Raw genomic sequence first — 23,598 nt, 5'->3', positions numbered from 1 at the left:
ACTTTTTTTTTTTTTTCCAGGGAAAATTTATAAACCCAATAAAAAAAAAAATAAATAAATAGGCTTTCTATGGCCCACTATCTGAGAGAGAGAGATGGCACGCTTAGGACTGGCACACAAGCCCAAAGGCCAATATTAATCTCCCACTGATTGATTTATTGATTTTTTCAGGTAGAATTTAGAACCCAAATAAAGCAAAAAAAAAAAAAAAATGGCCTTTCTATGGCCCACTGAGTGAGTGATGATGCACACAGGAGTCAGGAGTGGCACACAAGCCCTGAGGCCAATATTTTTCTCCCACTGATTGATGTAGTGATTTTTTTCAGGTAGATTTTAGAACCAAAATCAAGCAAAAAAATAAATAGGCTTTCTATGGCCCACTGAGTGAGTGATGATGCACACAGGAGTCAAGAGTGGCACACAAGCCCTGAGGCCAATATTTTTCTCCCACTGATTGATGTAGTGATTTTTTCAGGTAGATTTTATAACCCAAATCAAGCAAAAAAATAAATAGGCTTTCTATGGCCCACTGAGTGAGAGATGACACAGACAGGGATGGCACTCTAGCAGAAATGTCAATCTTAATCTCCCACAAAAAAAAAAAAAAAACAGGGAGTGTCCTTCAATTACTATCTCCCTGCAGTAATCTCAGCCAGGTATGGCAGGCAGCAATAAGGAGTGGACAGATGCACAAATTAAATAAAAAGTGTGTACAAACCAAAAAGATAGCTGTGCAGAAAGGAAGGAACAAGAGGATTTGTGCTTTGAAAAAAGCAGTTGGTTTGCACAGCGGCGTACACACAGCAATGCAGCTATCAGGGAGCCTTCTAGGGCAGCCCAATGAGCTACAGCGCTGAGGGGAAAAAAAAAAAAATGTAGCTTCCACTGTCCCTGCACACCGAAGGTGGTGTTGGGCAGTGGAAATCGCTACAGCACAAGCGGTTTGGTGGTTAATGGACCCTGCCTAACGCTATCCCTGCTTCTGACGAAGCGGCAGCAACCTCTCCCTAAGCTCAGATCAGCAGCAGTAACATGGCGGTCGGCGGGAACGCCCCTTTATAGCCCCTGTGACGCCGCAGACAGCAAGCCAATCACTGCAATGCCCTTCTCTAAGATGGTGGGGACCAGGACCTATGTCATCACGCTGCCCACACTCTGCGTTTACCTTCATTGGCTGAGAAATGGCGCTTTTCGCGTCATTGAAACGCGACTTTGGCGCGAAAGTCGCGTACCGCATGGCCGACCCCGCACAGGGGTCGGATCGGGTTTCATGAAACCCGACTTTGCCAAAAGTCGGCGACTTTTGAAAATGAACGACCCGTTTCGCTCAACCCTAGTAAGGACCCTTGGCGTGGGTTGCCAGCTTCCATATTATGGCCCTAATATCAACTAATACCTTACATATATTTATATGGTTTTTTTTGCACGTATATTTTTTGCAGGGTGCAGCTGGGCCCAAATTGTTCTGTACACTGTGGCCTCTGTTCGCACGGGATGCATTTTAGCACTGGGCAGCCCGCCATAGGGCGTTATTAATAGGCTGGAGCCAGATGCTTTGTATTCCTTGTGTGAACACGCCACATACAGAGTATTTTATCTTAGTGCATTGGTGTACCACACGGCCAAACCCTTATTGAAGGCTGGCTGTTTCATTAGGTATTGCACCTGTGCATTTGCTATTTTGTTTGGGTCCGCTGCACCCTGCTTGTGCATTTGTATTGAGGCCTATTTAGACAGGTAAGCATCTTTGCCTGTTTTTTGGTGTTTTTTCTTGAATGTGTCCTTTTTTGGTGTTTTTCACCATCATGAAGTACAATATGTCACGAAAAAATGGTGGGATCCGTTGAAGCGTTCCAGAGTTATTACCTCAAAGTGACACTGGTCAGAATTGTAAAAATTTGCCTGGTCATTAAAGGGACTGTCACTTCAAATTGGCGGGATATTTAAATGACTTTTTACCTGTCCGATGGGCAGTGTTTCATCTTCATTTCTCCACCCCGTCCGTCCCTGTTGTCCGCAATATGTTAGTGAATTAGAGTACTTGTTTTCCATAATTGTCGCGTGCGCAATGCAATCTTCGGTCGCGCAGTATGCTTTGCCCAACTGCGGGCAAAGCCAAAAAGCATTACTGCGCATGCGCCTGCGCACTATGTCCCGCAACACAGCAAAATACTTCTGGGACATAATGCGTGGGGGCATGCGCAGTAATGTTTTTCGGCTTTGCCCGCAGTTGGCCAAAGCATACTGCGCGTGTGCGACCGAAGATTGCATTGCATACGTGCCAACTATGGAGCACAAGTACTCCAGCTGTTTTACTGTTGGCAGCAAAGTTGGGGCAGTAACTGCTGACATCATTTCCCTCACCTTTTGGGTGGTCTAGTATCCCTGGGGCAGAATGAAGAGTAGCATCACAGGGCAGCGCCATTTTGTGGGTGACTGCCCTGTGATCACCAGCAGTTACTGCCTCTCTCTCTCTCATCAGTCTCTCTCACCCAGATTACATGATTCTCTCACCCCCTCCACAATGTCTGGCCATTCACTGCAGCTCCTTATCTTATCTTAGGAAGGGATGAATCACAACTCCTGCTGAGCAGCTGACAGCTCCTGCTCTGATAATGCTAATGGTACACTGTTCCTCCTTGATGTCTTTGCAGTCTCTGATACTCTGCCCCAGCTTTTCTCCTGCATTTTACTCCTGTCAATCTAGGATCTGTTCTGCTGGAAGCAGTACTGCTTATGTTAGCAGATCCCAGGGCTCCATGAATTTGGCAGCAGAACCCTCCCACTACTGTGAATTGTGGAGCCCACAGAGGCGTGCCCAGTTCACAGCACTGACAGTTCTATTACAATAGATAGTCAGTCTTTTATCTCCTATGACCATGGGGTGAAGTATTATGACACTGATAGTGTGGTGCAGCTACTGTGAAAGCAAGATGTCAGCCTCCAATGCCTTCTTTGAACTCCTATAACACACGAAATACAATCAAAACTTGGTTGTAACAGCATGTTATGCTACATTATTGATTTATGAATTATCTACAAACACGGTAGCTTCCCTTTAAGGGGCACACTAACAGCTTATTGAGCCTTTTGGGACCCTCTATCCTTCTGCTATAGGGCCATAATAGGGCGTATTAGGGGGGAGTCTACGCTGAGCGGGGACGCCATTTGCACAGGTCCTAAGGTGCCAACCTCCGCAGGTAGGTAGGGCATTAACAGCAGTATAATAGGTTTTTCTCCCCTCGTTGGTTATACATAGCAGGGTTCTAAATTTTACTAGACCTGTGAGAATTTTATCTTTGTTTGACTACATTAATTATCAGAATTACTCTTTAATTTTTGGACAATAGAAGTAACCGTGTACCTAGATTTTGTATCATACAATCCCTCTTTTTTAGAGTCAGTGGGCTCAACATTTTTGTACAGTGCAATCAATATATTTGGGAATGGGTGCAATTGACATTTTAGTATCATCAATCTTTTGCAGTCATATTGTCTTACCATTAGGATCTTGATGATTATTGGGAATACGTGCAATGTGTATGTGCTCACTTACCTGAGCATCTATTCACTGTTTGTTGCACTTGTTATCCCCCCCTCTGGTTCATGTACAATATTTATTTTTGAATATACTTCTAGGACATCTCACTTTGCATGTTTCTGAATCATTGTGTCTGCTGTCTGACTCTTTTGCTCTCCTTCACTTTAGGGCCTACTAGGGCATAATAGGGAGAGTAAGTTGAGCTGGGGTGCCACAGCGCAGGACCTAGGGTGCCAGCCTCCGCAGTAAAGTAGGGGATTAACAGTTGGACATTAGGGTTACCCTGCACTTTCTTACCATAAGCCGAACAGCAGGCCTCTGTTGGCCGTATGTTTGTTTATATGTCTTATTATATATACTATTCAAAGTTAAGTTTTACTGTTATTCTATTGATATAGTGCTTTGGTCGGTGATTTGAACATAATGTCATGTCACAGGCCATACACCAGGGCAAATCACAGCACAGCAACTTATAGTGGCATACTGCATTAATAGGGTCTCTATCAGGCAAAGATTTCAAAGCAGATGGGGGTTTCCAGCTATTCAAGCACAAAGAAATGGGTAACATTGATGTCCATAGACGTAGTGGTTGGACAAATAATCTTAGTGCAGCAGATGAAAGACAAATCATGCTTACTTTCCTTAGTAATCAGAAGATATCCAGCAGTGCCATCATCTACACCCATCTATTGTTCGAAGAATTTGGTCAGAAGTTGCCTTCATGTAAGAATTGCGGCTGAAAGTCATACCTTCAACATGAAAATAAGGCCACTTGACTCAACTCCTATGAAACTCCTATGAAAACATAGGAGCTGAGGTACAGAAAAATGGCAACGGGTTCTCTGGACTCAATGCGAAATATTTAGCTGCAATGTAAAGCAGTTTGTTTACTGAAGGGTTGGAGATTGGTACAATGATGAGTGCCTGCAGGTAACAATCAAGCATGATGGAGGGTCCTTGCAAGTTTGTGGCTGTAGTTCAGTAAATGGAGTTGGAAATTTGGACAGGATTAATGGGTGTCCTCAATACTGAGAAATACACAAAATACTTAACAGTCATGCAGTACCATCAGGGAAGCGTCTTATTAGTTCCAAATTTATTCTGCAGCAGAACAACGACCCCAAACATATAGCCACTGTCATTAAGAACAATCTTCAGTGTAAATAAGAAAAAGGCCGGAGTCACACTTCAGCGAGATACGGCGGAGTCTCGCTGGTTAAAACCAAGCTCTGGCACCGGCACTCCGGAGCAGAGCGTGGGGCTCCATGTATTGCTATGCGGCCGCACGCTCAGCTCTGGAGTGCCGGTGCCAGAGCTTGGTTTTAACAAGCGAGACTCTGTCGTATCTCGCTGTGTGTGATCCCGGCCAAAGGAGTCCTGGAAGTGGGGATATGGTCTCCTCAGAACCCTGATCTCAACATCAAGTCGTCCTGGGATGCTGAAGGCTTCACACAAGTCTACATCCACATAAGATACCTGGTTATTTCTCCAAATCGTCTGGAACAAGCTGCTTGCCAAGTTTCTTCAAAAACTGTGTGCAAGTGTAACTAAAAGAACAGAGATCTCCAACATACATCTATGGCTGCTAGGGTAGTTTTGATAATGTTTTATATTTTGAGATTATCAGTTCTCTAACTGCTGAGCTCTGTATAACTCCACCCACACCACTGATTGGCAGTTTTCTGACTATGCACAGTGCATACAGTCTGCTGTTAATCAGTGGTGGGGGCGGGGTTATACAGAGCTCATGAATATGGAGGACTACTTGGCAGCAAGTTTACTAGTCCTCTACTGATTATCTCCTGCTGATAAAACATCAAAACTAGGAAATTACATAACTGGAACCAGGGTCTATATCACTACATTGTGCTGCTCTCAGATTCTACTCAAGATAAAAAACAAAATGAGCAAATAATCTGCAGTAAATAAATAGCAATAGTGCTTTCAAATAACATAGGGTGCTTAGTTAACATAAGGGCCGAGCAGGACCAAGACTCTAATGGACAGCAAGCCACGGGGAGCTATATAAACGTAATGTCTAGCTCAAAGAAAAGGGAGGCTGCACCCTTATCTGCACCTAGTGCAAAAAAACACTAAAACCTAAAGAGATGAACTGGAATCTAAGTTGGTATGCATGCAACATGTAGGTGAAGGTTCACACTGGCCATTAAAGAGAAACAAAATGAGCAATTGCAATGCAGTAAATAAATAGCAATCATGCATGAAAATAACATGGGGTACGTTGCTGACATAAATTTGATTAAAAAAAACCCCAAAAAACGTAAAAGCCATCTCACCACATAGCTTCCTATGGCTGGGTGTCCAATAGTTGGGTGTTATGACCTGGTGGTCAGGACAATAATGGACCTGGTGGTTAAGAGAACACGGAATGACCTGATAGTTACTGATAATATAGGACGAGCTCTGGGACGTGGGAACTCTGCTGACCGCAAACCCCTAATCCTATCAAACACACTAGAAATAGCCGTGGATTGCGCCTAACGCTCCCTATGCAACTCGGCACAGCCTAAGGAACTAGCTAGCCCTGAAGATAGAAAAATAAAGCCTACCTTGCCTCAGAGAAATTCCCCAAAGGAAAAGGCAGCACCCCACATATAATGACTGTGAGTAAAGATGAAAATACAAACACAGAGATGAAATAGATTTAGCAAAGTGAGGCCCGACTTACTGAACAGACCGAGGATAGGAAACAATCAGCTTCATAAATACGCGTGGGGCGGTTGCTATCCCAAAGGGCAGAGCCCTGTACTGGAAGTGACGCAGCTGGGACCCCATCTGAACTGCCACTCTGAGGAACTGACGATCTTGTTGTCTGATTGGGATGTGATAATAAGCGTCCTTGAGGTCGAGGACGGACATGTAGCACTGGGGATAGAGAAGTTTCACCGCCGATTTTATGGTTTCCATCTTGAAAGATGGTACTACAAGAAATTTGTTGAGGCCTTTTAGATTTATAATTGTCCTCCAAGAGTTGTCCGGCTTTTTTATGAGAAAAAGAGGGGAATAAAATCCCTCCCTCCTTTCCTCTATAGGAACTTCCTCTAAGACGTGCTTGTCTAGGAGTGATGTTACTTCCCCTTCCAGACTGTCTTGCTTTTCTTGGGAGGACTGTACCGGGGTCTGCATATATCTTCTTGGAGGCCAGTGGTGAAATTTTAGCTTTAGGCCTGATCCTACGATCTGCCGGATCCATATGCTGGAGGAGATCCTCTCCCAGGCTGGAAGGAAGTGAGAGAGCCTCCCTCCCACCTGAGAAGGACCGTCACTGGGAGGGTTTTTTGGTGTCTCTGGGGGACTTGCCGAAATAGAAGCCCTTTCCTCCCCTGGGTTGCTTGTCCAGGTTGCTCCTGTCCCGGTCTCTGTATTGCTGCCTTCGGAACTTTTGGCCTCTCCGAAAGGAGCGACAAAAGGGCTGAAATGGCTGTTTTGGAAAGTTCTCCTTTTTATCACCGGCCTTCTCCAATACCTCATCTAATGCCGGTCCGAACAGGAAGTTTCCCTCACAAGGCAAAGAACAAAGCTTCATTTTTGCCTGAGTGTCCCCCGGCCAGCATTTAAGCCATACGGCACGGCGTCCAGTGTTAGCTAACGCTGCTGATTTTGCTGCCAGCCTAGCAGAGTCTGCAGATGCTTCAGCCAGAAACATAGCCGCTGCCCTCATGGTTCGAAGTGACTCTAGAATAGCTTCCCTGGGAACTTTTTGCTCCACCTGTTCCTCCAGGTTGTCTATCCAGATTTTAAGGGATCTGGCGACACAAGTGGCCGCGATAGCTGGCCTTAGTGCTCCCGCTGAGGCTTCCCAAGCTGTCTTCAGGGAACTGTCCACCTTCCTGTCCAGAGGTTCTTTTAGAGAACCTAGGTCCTCGAACGGCAGGGAGGACTTCCTGGCCACTTTTGAGACCGCCACATCGATTTTTGGGGCTCTGTCCCAAGATGAGGATGCTTCCTCTTCAAAGGGATACCTTCTTTTTAGGGAGGTAGTTATTTGGGACCTTTTTTCTGGCTTTTGCCATTCCCTTTTAATCAGTTCTTGTATTTGATCGTTAACAGGGAATGACCTCCGTTTTTTCTTTTGTAGGCCACTGAACATGAGTTCTTGGGCTGTCTTTTTGGCCTTCTCATCTACCAGCCCCATGGTAGAGCGAACGGCTTTAATAAGTTTATCTGTAGCCTCAGCTGGAAAAGTGTCTTCCTCCTCCGAGCTACTATCAGAACAGCGGGCCGTATCTGAATCCTGCTCTGACCCCGAGGAATCCCTTTGGGATGCTATAGAGGGGCTGGATCTGTCCCTAGATCTGGCATCTGTGTCAGCCGTCTGTAATGCTCTTACGGTCTTAGAGACATCAGACTGAATCAGAGATCTTAGACTGTCCGTAAAGGAGGGTGTTTCCTCCGCCACAGTCTGGTTAGTACAGTCCTGACACAGTCTTTTACCCCAAGATGATATTAAGGGCTTTTTACATAAGGGACATTCTCTATTTTTAGTCTTCGTCTTATACTTTTTGGTGACCTTCTATACTCCACCCCGCAATGTATGTAAGAAAAGAGGGGAGAGAGGAGATAAGAGAAAAGAACAGACATTAGCGTGCTGGACTTTCTCGTAGTTCACTCACCACTCGGACGTTTTCAAAGTACGGGTACCGGATCCGGAGGTTGGCTGGTTTTCTCCGTGTCTCCCAATGAGACTAGGGACCCCTCCTTGGTATGCCGTATACTGTCCGAGCGGCTTCTGCTGCTGCCATGGCGGGTCTGGCTCTTTTCGTTTGAGCGAGACCGCCTCTCCTGCACCTCTTGCTGTGGCATCAAATGCTCTGGTGAGAAACTCTCCATTATACACACCAGCACACAACAAGAGTAGTCACCTTCAACCTGGCCTGGTTTAGTGACACAGGGCAGCGCAGCTGGCTTGTTTAAATAGATTCACTTTCTTTTTTTTATTTTTATGAATCACCTGGTTGATCCTGCTATCATTGGTCGCTTCATTAATCATGATTGATTACCTGATTGATCGTGCCTGCACCACTTCCGATGCACATGAAGCAATCAACTATCTGGTTGATCCTGCGCCTGTCAGCTGTCAGCGCGACCCCGCGCTATATACATATGTCCAAGCGCGCACCTGGCAACCACATCCGGTGTGCGCTTTAATATCCACCATTCACCTGGTTGATCCTGCCTCTGTCAGAGCAGCGCGCGCGCGCACCCGGACCTCACTACCGGTGCGCGCCGCTGTACCATGTTCCAGGCGCGCATCCGGTCACCACTTCCGGTGCGCGCCGCCTCTTTCGGTCCCCCCGCCCCTTGGCTCCTGCACAAGGGTTCCGAGTGCTGCCGCCGCTCAGCGTCTATGCGCGGTTTACCTCTAGGCGCGCACCAGGCCTTTATTTCCGGTGCGCGCCGGAGATTCTGGCCCCCCTGCCCGCATTTGCGCGCACGTATCTCCCTTCCTGGGTACCTGGTGCCGGATGAAGGGAGACCTCCAGGAGCTTCCCCTGTCCACGCCACAGACAGGCAGCCTCAGCATCCAGATGCTCACCACTCTCCGGACGCCGCTCTCTGCAGCCTCAGGTACCATCAGGGAGGAGGGGGAAGGGGGAGACCTGCACTCGACAGGGAGGGCCACCAAACCTCCGAGGAGCTTACCTCGCCTGGGCACCGATGTGCCTCACGGGCTGCATGGCCACCTTTGGTCAACAGGGGGGGCACCATAAAGTGACCCCCGTGGACAGGCAGGATTTATCCAACTCGACAGGGGGGGGGAGCGCACCGGCGGCCCCCGTGGAGAATTTTCACCCGGGCGTTCGCCTCGCGGGCTGTGGCCATGCTTCGCTCAGGGGGGGCATGGTATACATTGACCCCCGAGGCGACTACGGGTACCTGATGACGGGTGCAGCAGACCAGCGCCTGCCTAAATCCACCCGACCCAGGCCCCTCTTCAATCTTCATCAGATGTCTTCCATCTTGAGGGTTCCCCGTCAAGGACAGGAAACCAACTGATGTGGAGAGAGGAGCCGCCCCTTTTATCTTGAAGGTTTCCTGTCCTTGATGGGCGGATCTCCTCTCTCGTGGTGCCGTCATGTATGACGGAAAAAGGTTACTTTGCGGTCAGCACAAAAACCTACAAAAAGACCACGCAGAGGGCGCAAAAAGACCATCGAATTACACCTGTGAAAGGAAACTCAGAAACACCCACCAGAGGAAGTCCATGGACGGAACCAGCCGAAGTACCATTCATGACCACAGGAGGGAGCCCGACAACAGAATTCACAACAGTACCTCCCCCTTGAGGAGGGGTCACCGAACCCTCACCAGAGCCCCCAGGCCGACCAGGATGAGCCAAATGAAAGGCACGAACCAGATCGGCAGCATGAACATCAGAGGCAAAAACCCAGGAATTATCTTCCTGACCATAACCCTTCCACTTGACCAGGTACTGGAGTTTCCGTCTCGAAACACGAGAATCCAAAATCTTCTCCACCACATACTCCAACTCCCCCTCAACCAACACCGGGGCAGGAGGATCAACGGATGGAACCACAGGCGCCACGTATCTCCGCAATAACGACCTATGGAACACATTATGGATGGTAAAAGAAGCAGGAAGGGCCAAACGAAATGACACAGGATTGATAACCTCAGAAATCTTATACGGACCAATGAAACGAGGCTTAAACTTAGGAGAGGAAACCTTCATACGAACATAACGAGACGACAACCAAACCAAATCCCCAACACGAAGTCGGGGACCCACACAGCGCCGGCGGTTAGCGAAACGTTGAGCCTTCTCCTGGGACAATGTCAAATTGTCCACCACATGAGTCTAAATCTGCTGCAACTTATCCACCACAGTATCTACACCAGGACAGTCCGAAGACTCAACCTGCCCTGAAGAGAAACGAGGATGGAAACCAGAATTGCAGAAAAACGACGAAACCAAAGTAACCGAGCTGGCCCGATTATTAAGGGCGAACTCAGCCAACTGCAAAAAGGACACCCAATCATCCTGATCAGCAGAAACAAAGCATCTCAGATATGTTTCCAAAGTTTGATTAGTTCGTTCGGTTTGGCCATTTGTCTGAGGATGGAAAGCCGAGGAAAAAGACAAATCAATGCCCATCCTTGCACAAAAGGATCGCCAAAACCTCGAAACAAACTGGGAACCTCTGTCAGAAACGATGTTCTCCGGGATACCATGTAAACGAACCACATGCTGGAAAAATAATGGCACCAAATCAGAGGAGGAAGGCAATTTAGACAAAGGTACCAAATGGACCATCTTAGAAAAGCGATCACACACCACCCAAATGACCGACATCTTTTGAGAGACGGGGAGATCCGAAATAAAATCCATAGAAATATGCGTCCAGGGCCTCTTCGGGACCGGCAAGGGCAAAAGCAACCCACTGGCACGAGAACAGCAGGGCTTAGCCCGAGCACAAGTCCCACAGGACTGCACAAAAGAACGAACATCCCGTGACAAAGACGGCCACCAAAAGGATCTAGCCACCAAATCTCTGGTACCAAAGATTCCAGGATGCCCAGCCAACACTGAACAATGAATCTCAGAGATAACTCTACTAGTCCATCTATCAGGGACAAACAGTTTCTCCGCTGGGCAACGGTCGGGTCTATCAGCCTGAAATTTTTGCAGCACCCGCCGCAAATCAGGGGAGATGGCAGACAAAATTACCCCCTCTTTAAGAATACCCACCGGCTCAGGAACACCCGGAGAGTCAGGCACAAAACTCCTTGACAGGGCATCAGCCTTCACATTCTTAGAGCCCGGAAGGTACGAAACCACAAAATCAAAAACTGGAGAAAAATAACGACCATCGAGCCTGTCTCGGATTCAACCGTTTGGCAGACTCAAGATAAGTCAAATTCTTGTGATCTGTCAAGACCACCAGGCGATGCTTGGCTCCTTCCAGCCAATGACGCCACTCCTCGAATGCAAACTTCATGGCCAACAATTCACGATTACCAACATCATAGTTACGCTCAGCAGGCGAAAACTTTCTAGAAAAGAAAGCACATGGCTTCATCACCGAGGCATCAGAACTTCTCTGCGACAAAACAGCCCCTGCTCCAATCTCAGAAGCATCAACCTCAACCTGAAACGTGAGCGAAACATCTGGCTGGCACAACACAGGTGCAGAAGAAAAACGACGCTTTAACTCCTGAAAAGCCTCTACAGCTGCAGAAGACCAATTGACCACATCAGCACCCTTCTTGGTCAAATCAGTCAACGGTTTAGCAACAGTAGAAAAATTAGCGATGAAGCGCCGATAAAAATTAGCAACGCCCAGGAACTTTTCCAGGCTCTTCACAGATGTCGGCTGAGTCCAATCGTAAATGGCCTGGACTTTAACAGGGTCCATCTCGATAGTAGAAGGGGAAAAAATGAACCCCAAAAATGAAACCTTCTGAACTCCAAAGAGACACTTTGACCCCTTCACAAACAAAGAATTCGCACTAAGGACCTGGAACACCATTCTGACCTGCTTCACATGAGACTCCCAATCATCCGAAAAGACCAAAATATCATCCAAATACACAATCAGGAATTTATCCAGGTACTCTCGGAAGATGTCATGCATAAAGGACTGAAATACTGATGGAGCATTGGAAAGCCCGAATGGCATAACCAGGTACTCAAAATGGCCCTCGGGCGTATTAAATGCTGTTTTCCATTCATCGCCTTGTTTAATACGCACAAGATTATACGCCCCTCGAAGATCTATCTTGGTGAACCAACTAGCCCCTTTAATACGAGCAAACAAATCAGACAGCAACGGCAAAAAATACTGAAATTTGACTGTAATTTTATTAAGAAGGCGGTAATCAATACAAGGTCTCAAAGAACCATCCTCCTTGGCCACAAAAAAAAACCCTGCTCCTAACGGTGATGACGACGGACGAATATGGCCTTTCTCCAAGGATTCCTTTATATTACTCCGCATAGCGGCGTGTTCTGGCACAGATAAATTGAACAATCGGCCCTTAGGAAACTTACTACCAGGAATCAAATTAATTGCACAATCGCAATCCCTATGAGGAGGTAGGGCACTGGCTTTGGGCTCATCAAATACATCCCGATAATCCAACAAAAACTCTAGAACTTCAGAAGGAGTGGAAGACGAAATAGACAAAAATGGAACATCACAATGTACCCCCTGGCAACCCCAGCTGGACACAGACATAGATTTCCAGTCCAATACTGGATTATGAACCTGTAGCCATGGCAACCCCAAAACGACCACATCATGCAGATTATGCAACACCAGAAAGCGGATATCATCCTGATGTGCAGGAGCCATGCACATGGTCAATTGGGTCCAGTACTGAGGCTTATTCTTGGCCAAAAGTGTAGCATCAATTCCTCTCAATGGAATAGGATACTGCAAGGGCTCCAAGAAAAAACCACAGCGCCTAGCAAACTCCAAGTCCATCAAATTCAGGGCAGCGCCTGAATCCACAAATGCCATAACAGAATAGGATGACAAAGAGCAAATCAGAGTAACGGACAATAGAAATTTAGACTGTACCGTACCAATGGTGGCAGACCTAGCGAACCGCTTAGTGCGCTTAGGACAATCAGAGATAGCATGAGTGGAATCACCACAGTAAAAACATAGCCCATTCCGACGTCTGTGTTCTTGCCGTTCAGCTCTGGTCAAAGTCCTATCACATTGCATAGGCTCAGGCCCATGCTCAGATAGTACCGCCAAATGGTGCACAGCTTTACGCTCACGCAAGCGTCGATCGATCTGAATGGCCAAGGACATAGACTCATTCAGACCAGCAGGCATGGGAAATCCCACCATGACATCCTTAAGGGCTTCAGAGAGACCCTTTCTGAAGATTGCTGCCAGGGCACATTCATTCCACTGAGTGAGCACAGAACACTTCCTAAACTTCTGACAATATATCTCCGCTTCATCCTGACCCTGACACAGAGCCAGCAACATTTTCTCTGCCTGATCCACTGAATTAGGTTTGTCATAAAGCAATCCAAGCGGCAGGAAAAATGCATCAATATCACGCAATGCCGGATCTCCTGGCGCAAGGGAAAATGCCCAGTCTTGAGGGTCACCACGTAACAAAGAAATAATGATCTTTACTTGCTGAACAGGGTCACCCGAGGAGCGAGGCTTCAAGGCAAGAAACAATCCACAATTATTTTTGAAATTCAAGAACTTAGATCTATCACCAAAAAACAAATCAGGAATTGGAATCCTAGGCTCTGACATCGGATTCTGAACCACAAAATTTTGAATGTTTTGTACCCTTGTAGTGAGATTATCCATCCAAGAGGACAGACCTTGAATGTCCATGTTTACACCTGTGTCCTGAACCACCCAGAGGTAAAGGGGAAAAGAGAGACAAAACACACTGCAAAGAAAAAAAAATGGTCTTAGTACTTTGGGCCACCTGTACTGTTATGACCTGGTGGTCAGGACAATAATGGACCTGGTGGTTAAGAGCACACGGAATGACCTGATAGTTACTGATAATATAGGATGAGCTCTGGGACGTGGGAACTCTGCTGACCGCAATCCCTAATCCTATCAAACACACTAGAAATAGCCGTGGATTGCGCCTAACGCTCCCTATGCAACTCGGCACAGCCTAAGGAACTAGCTAGCCCTGAAGATAGAAAAATAAAGCCTACCTTGCCTCAGAGAAATTCCCCAAAGGAAAAGGCAGCCCCCCACATATAATGACTGTGAGTAAAGATGAAAATACAAACACAGAGATGAAATAGATTTAGCAAAGTGAGGCCCGACTTACTGAACAGACCGAGGATAGGAAAGGTTACTTTGCGGTCAGCACAAAAACCTACAAAAAGACCACGCAGATGGCGCAAAAAGACCCTCCACACCGACTCACGGTGCGGAGGCGCTCCCTCTGCGACCCAGAGCTTCCAGCAAGCAAGACAACAATAAAAATAGCAAGCTGGACAGAAAAATAGCAAACCAAAGAAATACAAGCTGGAACTTAGCTTCTGCTGGGAAGACAGGTCACAAGAACGATCCAGGAGTGAACTAGACCAATACTGGAACATTGACAGGTGGCATGGAGCAAAGATCTAAGTGGAGTTAAATAGAGCAGCCAGCTAACGAATTAACCTCGTCACCTGTGAAAGGAAACTCAGAAACACCCACCAGAGGAAGTCCATGGACGGAACCAGCCGAAGTACCATTCATGACCACAGGAGGGAGCCCGACAACAGAATTCACAACAGTTGGGACCCTGTACTGCTTGGCCACTATTCACATTTACATCATTAGACATATGGTAGGGTGTTAATACGAGAGGTTAGGACCTTCTCTAGTCACCTTGATGCGGTGGGAAGGCTATTAGGGTTTGTTTTTTAATCAAAATTATGTTAAACAAGTATCCTATATCATTTTCAAGCACTATTAGTATTTATTTACTCCAGGGTATTTGCTCATTTTGTTTTTATCGTGGATTTTGCCGGTATAGTGGCCAGTGTGATCACGATGTTGCATGTATACCAATTTATATTCCAGTTCATCATTTCTTTAGGTTTTTGCTCTCCGAATATGTAGCAAAAACCTGATGACAGATTTCCTTTACCCGCTTTCCGACATCAGGCGTAATAGTACGCCGATGTCGAGCACCTTTCCGGGCATATGCCAGCTGATATATACACCCTGCATGTGCCTGAAACAGCCACGGGTGGAATTGCGATCCACCTGAGGCTGTTAACCCATTAAATGCCGCTGTCAATCTCCGACAGCGGCAATTAACTCGCGCTTCCGGCAAGCGCGCCAGAAATCCCGCCCATCGGTGACCCCGTCATGTGATCGCGAGTCACCGATGGATTGGCATGACAGCCAGAGTTCTGAAGCAGACCTCTATGGTTGTCATAGTGGTCGGTGCTCATAGCAAGTGAACATTTCTGCTACATACAGGCAATTTGATCATCGCCTGTATGAAGTAGAGGCGATCGGACAACTGCAGCTTCTAGTCTCCCATGGAAACTATTGAAGCATGTAAAGAGTAAAAAAAAGTTTTTAAAAATATTTATAAATATAAAAGTTCCTATCACCCCCCCTTTCACCCCATTCAAAATAAAATGATTAAAAAAAAAAAATCAAAAACATACACATATTTGGTATCACCGTGTTCAGAATCGCCTGATCTATCAATATAAAAAAAAAAAAAGAGAATAAACCCAATCTTTAAACGGTGTAATGAGAAGAAGAAAAAAAATAGTCATGAGCGAATATGTATTTAATCGTACATTTCTCTACATGAATGCATTGTGATACAAGACTGTAGTCGTTTTATATATCCACACTGGAATTACACCTAAATTGAATAATGATGCTAAACACCATGTAATAAATACGGTCTCGTTCTGATGTTTTTTCATGCCAGTTTCCTGCGTTTTTCTCCAATAGAACATCTATCCGTTATATGGTATGGAGCTTTTCACATGGTCGTCTTTTTTTAGTGGACCGTGTGTCCACAAAATAAAAAGTTGTCTTGCTGCAGAATACATTTGGAGCCAGACACCTCCCTGATAATATTGCATGATGGATAAGTATCTTTATTTCTCACCACTGAGGACCAAATCCCCAATTAAATTTGCTGAAATGCAGCCCCAAACTTGAAAGGGCCCTCTCCTATGCAGACACATTATTATACTTCACTCCTGCCATTCGGAGACAAACTGCCTTCTGTTAGTGTCAAATATTTCACATTTTGACTGATCAGTCCAAAGTACCCGTTTTCATTTCTTCGCACCTCAGGTCCTATGCTTTTATACACGGTTGAGTCTCTTAGACTTCTTTCCATGTTAACATTTATGGTTTTTGGCCGCAATTCTTTCATGAAGTCCACTTTACATTGGCATGTGAAAGTTTGGGCACCTCTGGTCAACATTGTTATTGTGAACAATTAAGCAACTTGAAGGTTAAATGATCTCTAAAAAAAAAAAAGCGAAACGTTTAAGATGGCACATTTCCTTTGTAAAATAGGCAAAAAATAGATATTTTCATCTTTTACATTCTAAAAATTACAAAAAGGAAAATGGGCCAATGCAAAAGTTTTGGCACCCTGCATGGATAGTACCTAGTAGCACCCCGTTTTGAAAGTGTCACAGCTTGTAAACGCTTTTTGTAACCAGACAAAAGTCTTTCAGTTCTTGTTTGAGGGATTTTCATCCACTGTTCCTCAGAAAATTCTTCCAGTTCTGTGAGATTCCAGGGTCATCTTGCATACACTGCCATTTTGAGGTCTAGCCACAGATTTTCAATGATGTTCAGATCAGGGGACTGTGAGGGCCATTGTAAAACCTTCAGCTTGTGCCTTTTGAGGTAGTCTATTGTGGATGTTAATGTGTGTTTAGTAGTGATGACTGAGTATACTCGTGGCTTGGGTTTTATGGAGCATGCTCAGGTGGTCTCCCAACTTTTGGGAGTGCTCGTAAATTTAGTTTTTGTTGACGTAGCTGCATGATTTATGGCTGCTAGACAGCATGAATACATGTGGGGATTCCCTAGCAACCAGGCAACCCCCACATGTACTCCGGCTGGCTAGCAGCCATAAATCATGCAGCTGCGTTAACAAAAACTAAATCTCTGAGCACTCACAAATACTCGGGAGACCACCCGAGCAACGAGTATACTCGCTCATCACTAGTGTTTAGGATCATTATCCATTTGTGGGAGCCATCCTCTTTTCAACTTCAGCTTTTTACAACTGGTGTTAAGTTGGCATCAAACATTGGTTGAAATTTCATTGAATCCATTCTACCCTCTATCGTGAAATGTTCCCCGTGCCATTGGCTGCAACACAACCTCAAAGCATGAGTGATCCACCCCCATGGTTAATAGTTCGCAAGATGTTGTATTTCTGAAATTCTGTGTCCTTTTTTCTCCACACATACCTTTGATCATTGTGGCCAAAGAGTTCTATTTTAACCTCATCTGTTCACAGGACTTGTTTCCAAAATGCATCAGGATTGTTTAGATGTTCTTTTGCATTCTTTTGAAGCTGAATTTTATGGTGAGGATGCAGGAGAGGTTTTCTTCTGATTACTCTTCCATGAAGTCCATATTTGTGCAGGTGTCTGTGAAAAGTAGAACAACGTACCACAACTCCAGAGTCTGCTAAATCTTTTGCAGTCAAGTGGGGGTTCTGATTTGTCTCTCTAGCAATTCTTCGAGCAACTCTCACTGAAATTTTGCTTGGTCTTCCAGACCTTATCTTGACCTCCACTGTTCCTAATAACCCCCCATTTCTTAATTACATTTTGAACTGAGGAAACGGCAACTTAAACGCTTTGCTATCTGCTTATAGCCTTCTCTTGCTTTGTGGGCCTTCGCCATTTTCAGAGTGCGACGCAGCTGCTTAGAAGAACCCATGGCTGCTGTTTTTTGGCACAAGGTTAAAAGAGGCTGGCTTTTTATAAAGCTTAGAAATTTGCATCACCTGGCATTTCCTAACGATGATAGTGACCAAACCATAACCCTAACAGGCTAAAATATTGCACTGCCCATATTTGAATATTTAAAATTGTAAAAATGACTTTTTTCCCTTAAATACAAAGGAAATGTGTCATCTTTAACTTTAGGCCATTTAGAGATCGCTTTAACTTGCTTAATTATTCACAATAACAGTAATTTTGACCAGGGGTGCCCAAATTTTACATGCCACTGTATGGTCAGACTTATTGAACAGTAGATGGGTCCCACTGGTTGCTGTCAGTTTTGAGCTGATGGCACTGATGGAGTCCATGCATACCAGGCTAGGGATGAGGGAACCATATATACCAGGATAGGGGATATTAGTGCTGAATTGATCCCATTTTTTACTTCGATTTTTTTTTTTTCCAATTTCCTCCTCTAAAACCTAGGTGTGTGTCTTATAGTCTGAACAATCCGGTATATCTATATACCGTATATACTCGAGTATAAGCCGAGATTTTCAGCCCAAAATTTTGGGCTGAAAGTGCCCCTCTCTGCTTATACTCGAGTCACGGTGGGTGGCAGGGTCGGCGGGTGAGGGGGAGAGGGCGCTGAGGCATACTCACCTAGTCCCGGCGATCCTGGTGCTCCCTCTGCCTGTCACACGGTCTTCGGTGCTGCAGCTCTTCCCCTGTTCAGCGGTCACGTGGGACCGCTCATTAGAGAAATGAATATGCGGCTCCACCTCCCATATGGGGTGGAGCCGCATATTCATTTCTCTAATCAGCGGTGCCGGTGACCGCTGATAGAGGAAGAGACTGCGGCACCGAAGACCGTGTGACAGGCAGAGGGAGCGGGACGCCGGGAGCAGGTAAGTATGTCATATTCACCTGTCCGCGTTCCACACGCCGGGCGCCGCTCTGTCTTCGCGTCCTCTTGCTCTGACTGTTCAGGTCAGAGGGCGCGATGACGCATATAGTGTGCGCGCCGCCCTCTGCCTGATCAGTCAGTGCGGAGAGACGCCGGGACCGGACGCTGGGAGCTGCAAGCAAGAGAGGTGAGTATGGCATTTTTTTTTAATTATTGCAGCAGCAGCAGCAATGGCACAGCTATGGGGCAATAATGAACGGCGCAGGGCACTATATGGCACAGTTATGGGGCAATAATGAACGATGCAGAGCACTATAGGGCAGCTATGGGGCAATAATGAACGGTGCAGAGCACTATATGGCAGCTATGGGGCAATAATGAACGGTGCAGAACACTATATGGCACAGCTATGGGGCAATAATGAACGGTGCAGAGCACTATATGGCAGCTATGGGGCAATAATGAATGGCGCAAAGCACTATATGGCACAGCTATGGGGCAATAATGAACGGCGCAGAGCACTATATGGCAGCTATGGGGCAATAATGAACGGCGCAGAGCACTATATGGCACAGCTATGGGGCAATAATGAACGGCGCAGAGCACTATATGGCACAGCTATGGGGCAATAATAAACGGCGCAGAGCACTATATGGCACAGCTATGGGGCAATAATGAACGGCGCAGAGCACTATATGGCAGCTATGGGGCAATAATGAACGGTGCAGAGCACTATATGGCACAGCTATGGGCAATAATGAACGGTGCAGAGCACTATATGGCACAGCTATGGGGCAATAATGAACGGTGCAGAGCACTATATGGCACAGCTTTCTATGGTACATCTATGGGGCAAGAATGAACGGTGCAGAGCACTATATGGCACAGCTTTCTATGGTACATCTATGGGGCAAGAATGAACGGTGCAGAGCACTATATGGCACAGCTATGGGGCAATAATGAATGGTGCAGAGCACTATATGGCACAGCTATGGGGCAATAATGAACGGCGCAGGGCACTATATGGCACAGCTATGGGGCAATAATGAACGGTGCAGAGCACTATATGGCACAGCTATGGGGCAATAATGAATGGTGCAGAGCACTATATGGCACAGCTATGGGGCAATAATGAACGGTGCAGAGCACTATATGGCACAGCTATGGGGCAATAATGAACGGTGCAGAGCACTATATGGCACAGCTATGGGGCAATAATGAACGGCGCAGAGCACTATATGGCAGCTATGGGGCAATAATGAACGGTGCAGAGCACTATATGGTACATCTATGGGGCAAGAATGAATGGTGCAGAGCACTATATGGCACAGCTTTCTATGGTACATCTATGGGGCAAGAATGAACGGTGCAGAGCACTATATGGCAGCTATGGGGCAATAATGAACGGTGCAGAGCACTATATGGCACAGCTATGGGGCAATAATGAACGGCGCAGAGCACTATATGGCAGCTATGGGGCAATAATGAACGGTGCAGAGCACTATATGGCAGCTATGGGGCAATAATGAACGGTGCAGAGCACTATATGGCACAGCTATGGGGCAATAATGAACGGTGCAGAGCACTATATGGCACAGCTATGGGGCAATAATGAACGGTGCAGAGCACTATATGGCACAGCTTTCTATGGTACATCTATGGGGCAAGAATGAACGGTGCAGAGCACTATATGGCACAGCTATGGGGCAATAATGAATGGTGCAGAGCACTATATGGCACAGCTATGGGGCAATAATGAACGGCGCAGAGCACTATATGGCAGCTATGGGGCAATAATGAACGGTGCAGAGCACTATATGGCACAGCTTTCTATGGTACATCTATGGGGCAAGAATGAACGGTGCAGAGCACTATATGGCACAGCTATGGGGCAATAATGAATGGTGCAGAGCACTATATGGCACAGCTATGGGGCAATAATGAACGGCGCAGAGCACTATATGGCACAGCTATGGGGCAATAATGAACGGCGCAGAGCACTATATGGCAGCTATGGGGCAATAATGAACGGTGCAGAGCACTATATGGCACAGCTATGGGCAATAATGAACGGTGCAGAGCACTATATGGCACAGCTATGGGGCAATAATGAACGGCGCAGAGCACTATATGGCACAGCTATGGGGCAATAATGAACGGTGCAGAGCACTATGGCACAGCTTTCTATGGTACATCTATGGGGCAATAATGAACGGTGCAGAGCACTATATGGCACAGCTATGGGGCAAGAATGAACGGTGCAGAGCACTATATGGCACATCTATGGGGCAATAATGAACGGCACAGAGCACTATATGGCACAGCTATGGGGCAAGAATGAACGGTGCAGAGCACTATATGGCACAGCTATGGGGCAAGAATGAACGGTGCAGAGCACTATATGGCACAGCTATGGGGCAATAATGAACGGTGCAGAGCACTATATAGCAGCTATGGGGCAATAATGAACGGTGCAGAGCACTATATGGCAGCTATGGGGCAATAATGAACGGCGCAGAGCACTATATGGCACAGCTATGGGGCAATAATGAATGGCGCAGAGCACTATATGGCAGAGCTATGGGGCAAGAATAAACGGCGCAGAGCACTATATGGCAGAGCTATGGGGCAACAATGAACGGCGCAGAGCACTATGGCACAGCTATGGGGCAACAATGAACGGCGCAGAGCACTATATGGCACAGCTATGGGGCAACAATGAACGGCGCAGAGCACTATATGGCACAGCTATGGGGCAACAATGAACGGCGCAGAGCACTATATGGCACATCTATGGGGCAATAATGAACGGCGCAGAGCACTATATGGCACAGCTATGGGCAATAATGAACGGCGCAGAGCACTATATGGCACAGCTATGGGGCAATAATGAACGGCGCAGAGCACTATATGGCACAGCTATGGGGCAATAATGAACGGTGCAGAGCACTATATGGCACAGCTTTCTATGGTACATCTATGGGGCAATAATGAACGGTGCAGAGCACTATATGGCACAGCTATGGGGCAATAATGAACGGTGCAGAGCACTATATGGCACAGCTATGGGGCAATAATGAACGGTGCAGAGCACTATGGCACAGCTTTCTATGGTACATCTATGGGGCAATAATGAACGGTGCAGAGCACTATATGGCACAGCTATGGGGCAAGAATTTACAGTGCAGAGCACTATATGGCACATCTATGGGGCAATAATGAACGGCACAGAGCACTATATGGCACAGCTATGGGGCAAGAATGAACGGTGCAGAGCACTATATGGCACAGCTATGGGGCAAGAATGAACGGTGCAGAGCACTATATGGCACAGCTATGGGGCAATAATGAACGGTGCAGAGCACTATATAGCAGCTATGGGGCAATAATGAACGGTGCAGAGCACTATATGGCAGCTATGGGGCAATAATGAACGGCGCAGCGCACTATATGGCACAGCTATGGGGCAATAATGAACGGCGCAGAGCACTATATGGCACAGCTATGGGGCAATAATGAACGGTGCAGAGCACTATATGGCACAGCTATGGGGCAATAATGAACGGTGCAGAGCACTATATGGCACAGCTTTCTATGGTACATCTATGGGGCAATAATGAACGGTGCAGAGCACTATATGGCACAGCTATGGGGCAATAATTAACGGCGCAGCGCACTATATGGCACAGCTATGGGGCCATAATGAACGGCGCAGAGCACTATATGTGGGGCACAGCTTTATATGGAGCATCTATGGGGCCATAATGAACAGTATGGAGCATCTATTTTTATTTTTGACATTTACCGGTAGCTGCTGCATTTCCTACCCTAGGCTTATACTCGAGTCAATAAGTTTTCCCAGTTTTTTTGTGGCAAAATTAGGGGGTCTGCTTATACTCGGGTCGGCTTATACTCGAGTATATACGGTATGTATACATGATTCCTGTTACTTACCTTTTTTGTGACAATGTAGATGCGGAACACAAGAAACAGTGTCAGCAGGTAGAGCACCGCAAAGATATACTGAGCCAGCCGAATGTTGGTCCCATGCTCAGTTAGGTAGTAAAATGCACCAAAAATGTACACAAATCCAGCAGGATACCTGTTAAAAAAAAAAAAAAACATCTATGATAGAGGGTTTTTTTTTTTAATGTTTTCTTTTATCTTTTCCCTTAGTATGAAATTGTCTTCTGCATGTAGATGTTGCTGGGTCATATCCAATACATCTCTACCAGCACTTTCCCCAATTACTGTGTGATACTACTGGCACAAGAGGAGACTATCCCCTTAAGGGCTCATGCAGACGTCCTTAGATCTCGGTACGATAATGGATCTGGCTGTGGGTCTCCGGATCGGAGCAGGACAGCTCCTTAGATTTCTATGAGGCCGTCACGCTCAGGTTGGGAGAGCATTGATCGGACCAGGATCGGCCATCAGGTTCACTTTATAAAGTGAATTTGTCACCAGAGTTCACAATACAAGCTGCATACATTACTAATGAGATCTCTGGACCATTGTCATGTAAACACGGATGTGCTGCCTACAATCAGGTTTTACACCGGTATGAGTGGGCCCTAAAATGGATCTGTCGCCATATTGTAGAATCAGAACTGTATACATTTGTAAATCGATCTCCCAGGCCTGATGAGGCTGGTGTACTTAGAAAATTCATGTCAGAACAGCTGTATGTTGCTATTCAGGGCACATACACAAGTTGTGGATTTT

At 46.3% G+C, this 23,598-nt stretch overlaps 1 protein-coding gene across 2 annotated transcripts in view; it reads right to left on the bottom strand.

Moving 5' to 3' along the window:
- ALG3 (ALG3 alpha-1,3- mannosyltransferase) overlaps positions 1-23,598 on the bottom strand; it is a 96,123-nt gene that overhangs the window by 70,844 nt on the left and 1,681 nt on the right. For both annotated transcript variants that reach the window (XM_069726961.1, XM_069726960.1), the window contains exon 3: positions 22,828-22,975. In XM_069726961.1, coding sequence (XP_069583062.1) covers positions 22,828-22,975 — 148 coding nt within the window. The remainder of the gene's footprint in view (positions 1-22,827; positions 22,976-23,598) is intronic.

This window comes from Ranitomeya imitator, chromosome 5 (assembly GCF_032444005.1).
Source record: "Ranitomeya imitator isolate aRanImi1 chromosome 5, aRanImi1.pri, whole genome shotgun sequence".
In the NCBI taxonomy this organism is placed as follows: domain Eukaryota; kingdom Metazoa; phylum Chordata; class Amphibia; order Anura; family Dendrobatidae; genus Ranitomeya; species Ranitomeya imitator.
Note: the sequence above shows the minus strand (reverse complement) of the source record. Positions and strands in the feature narration are given on the sequence as shown.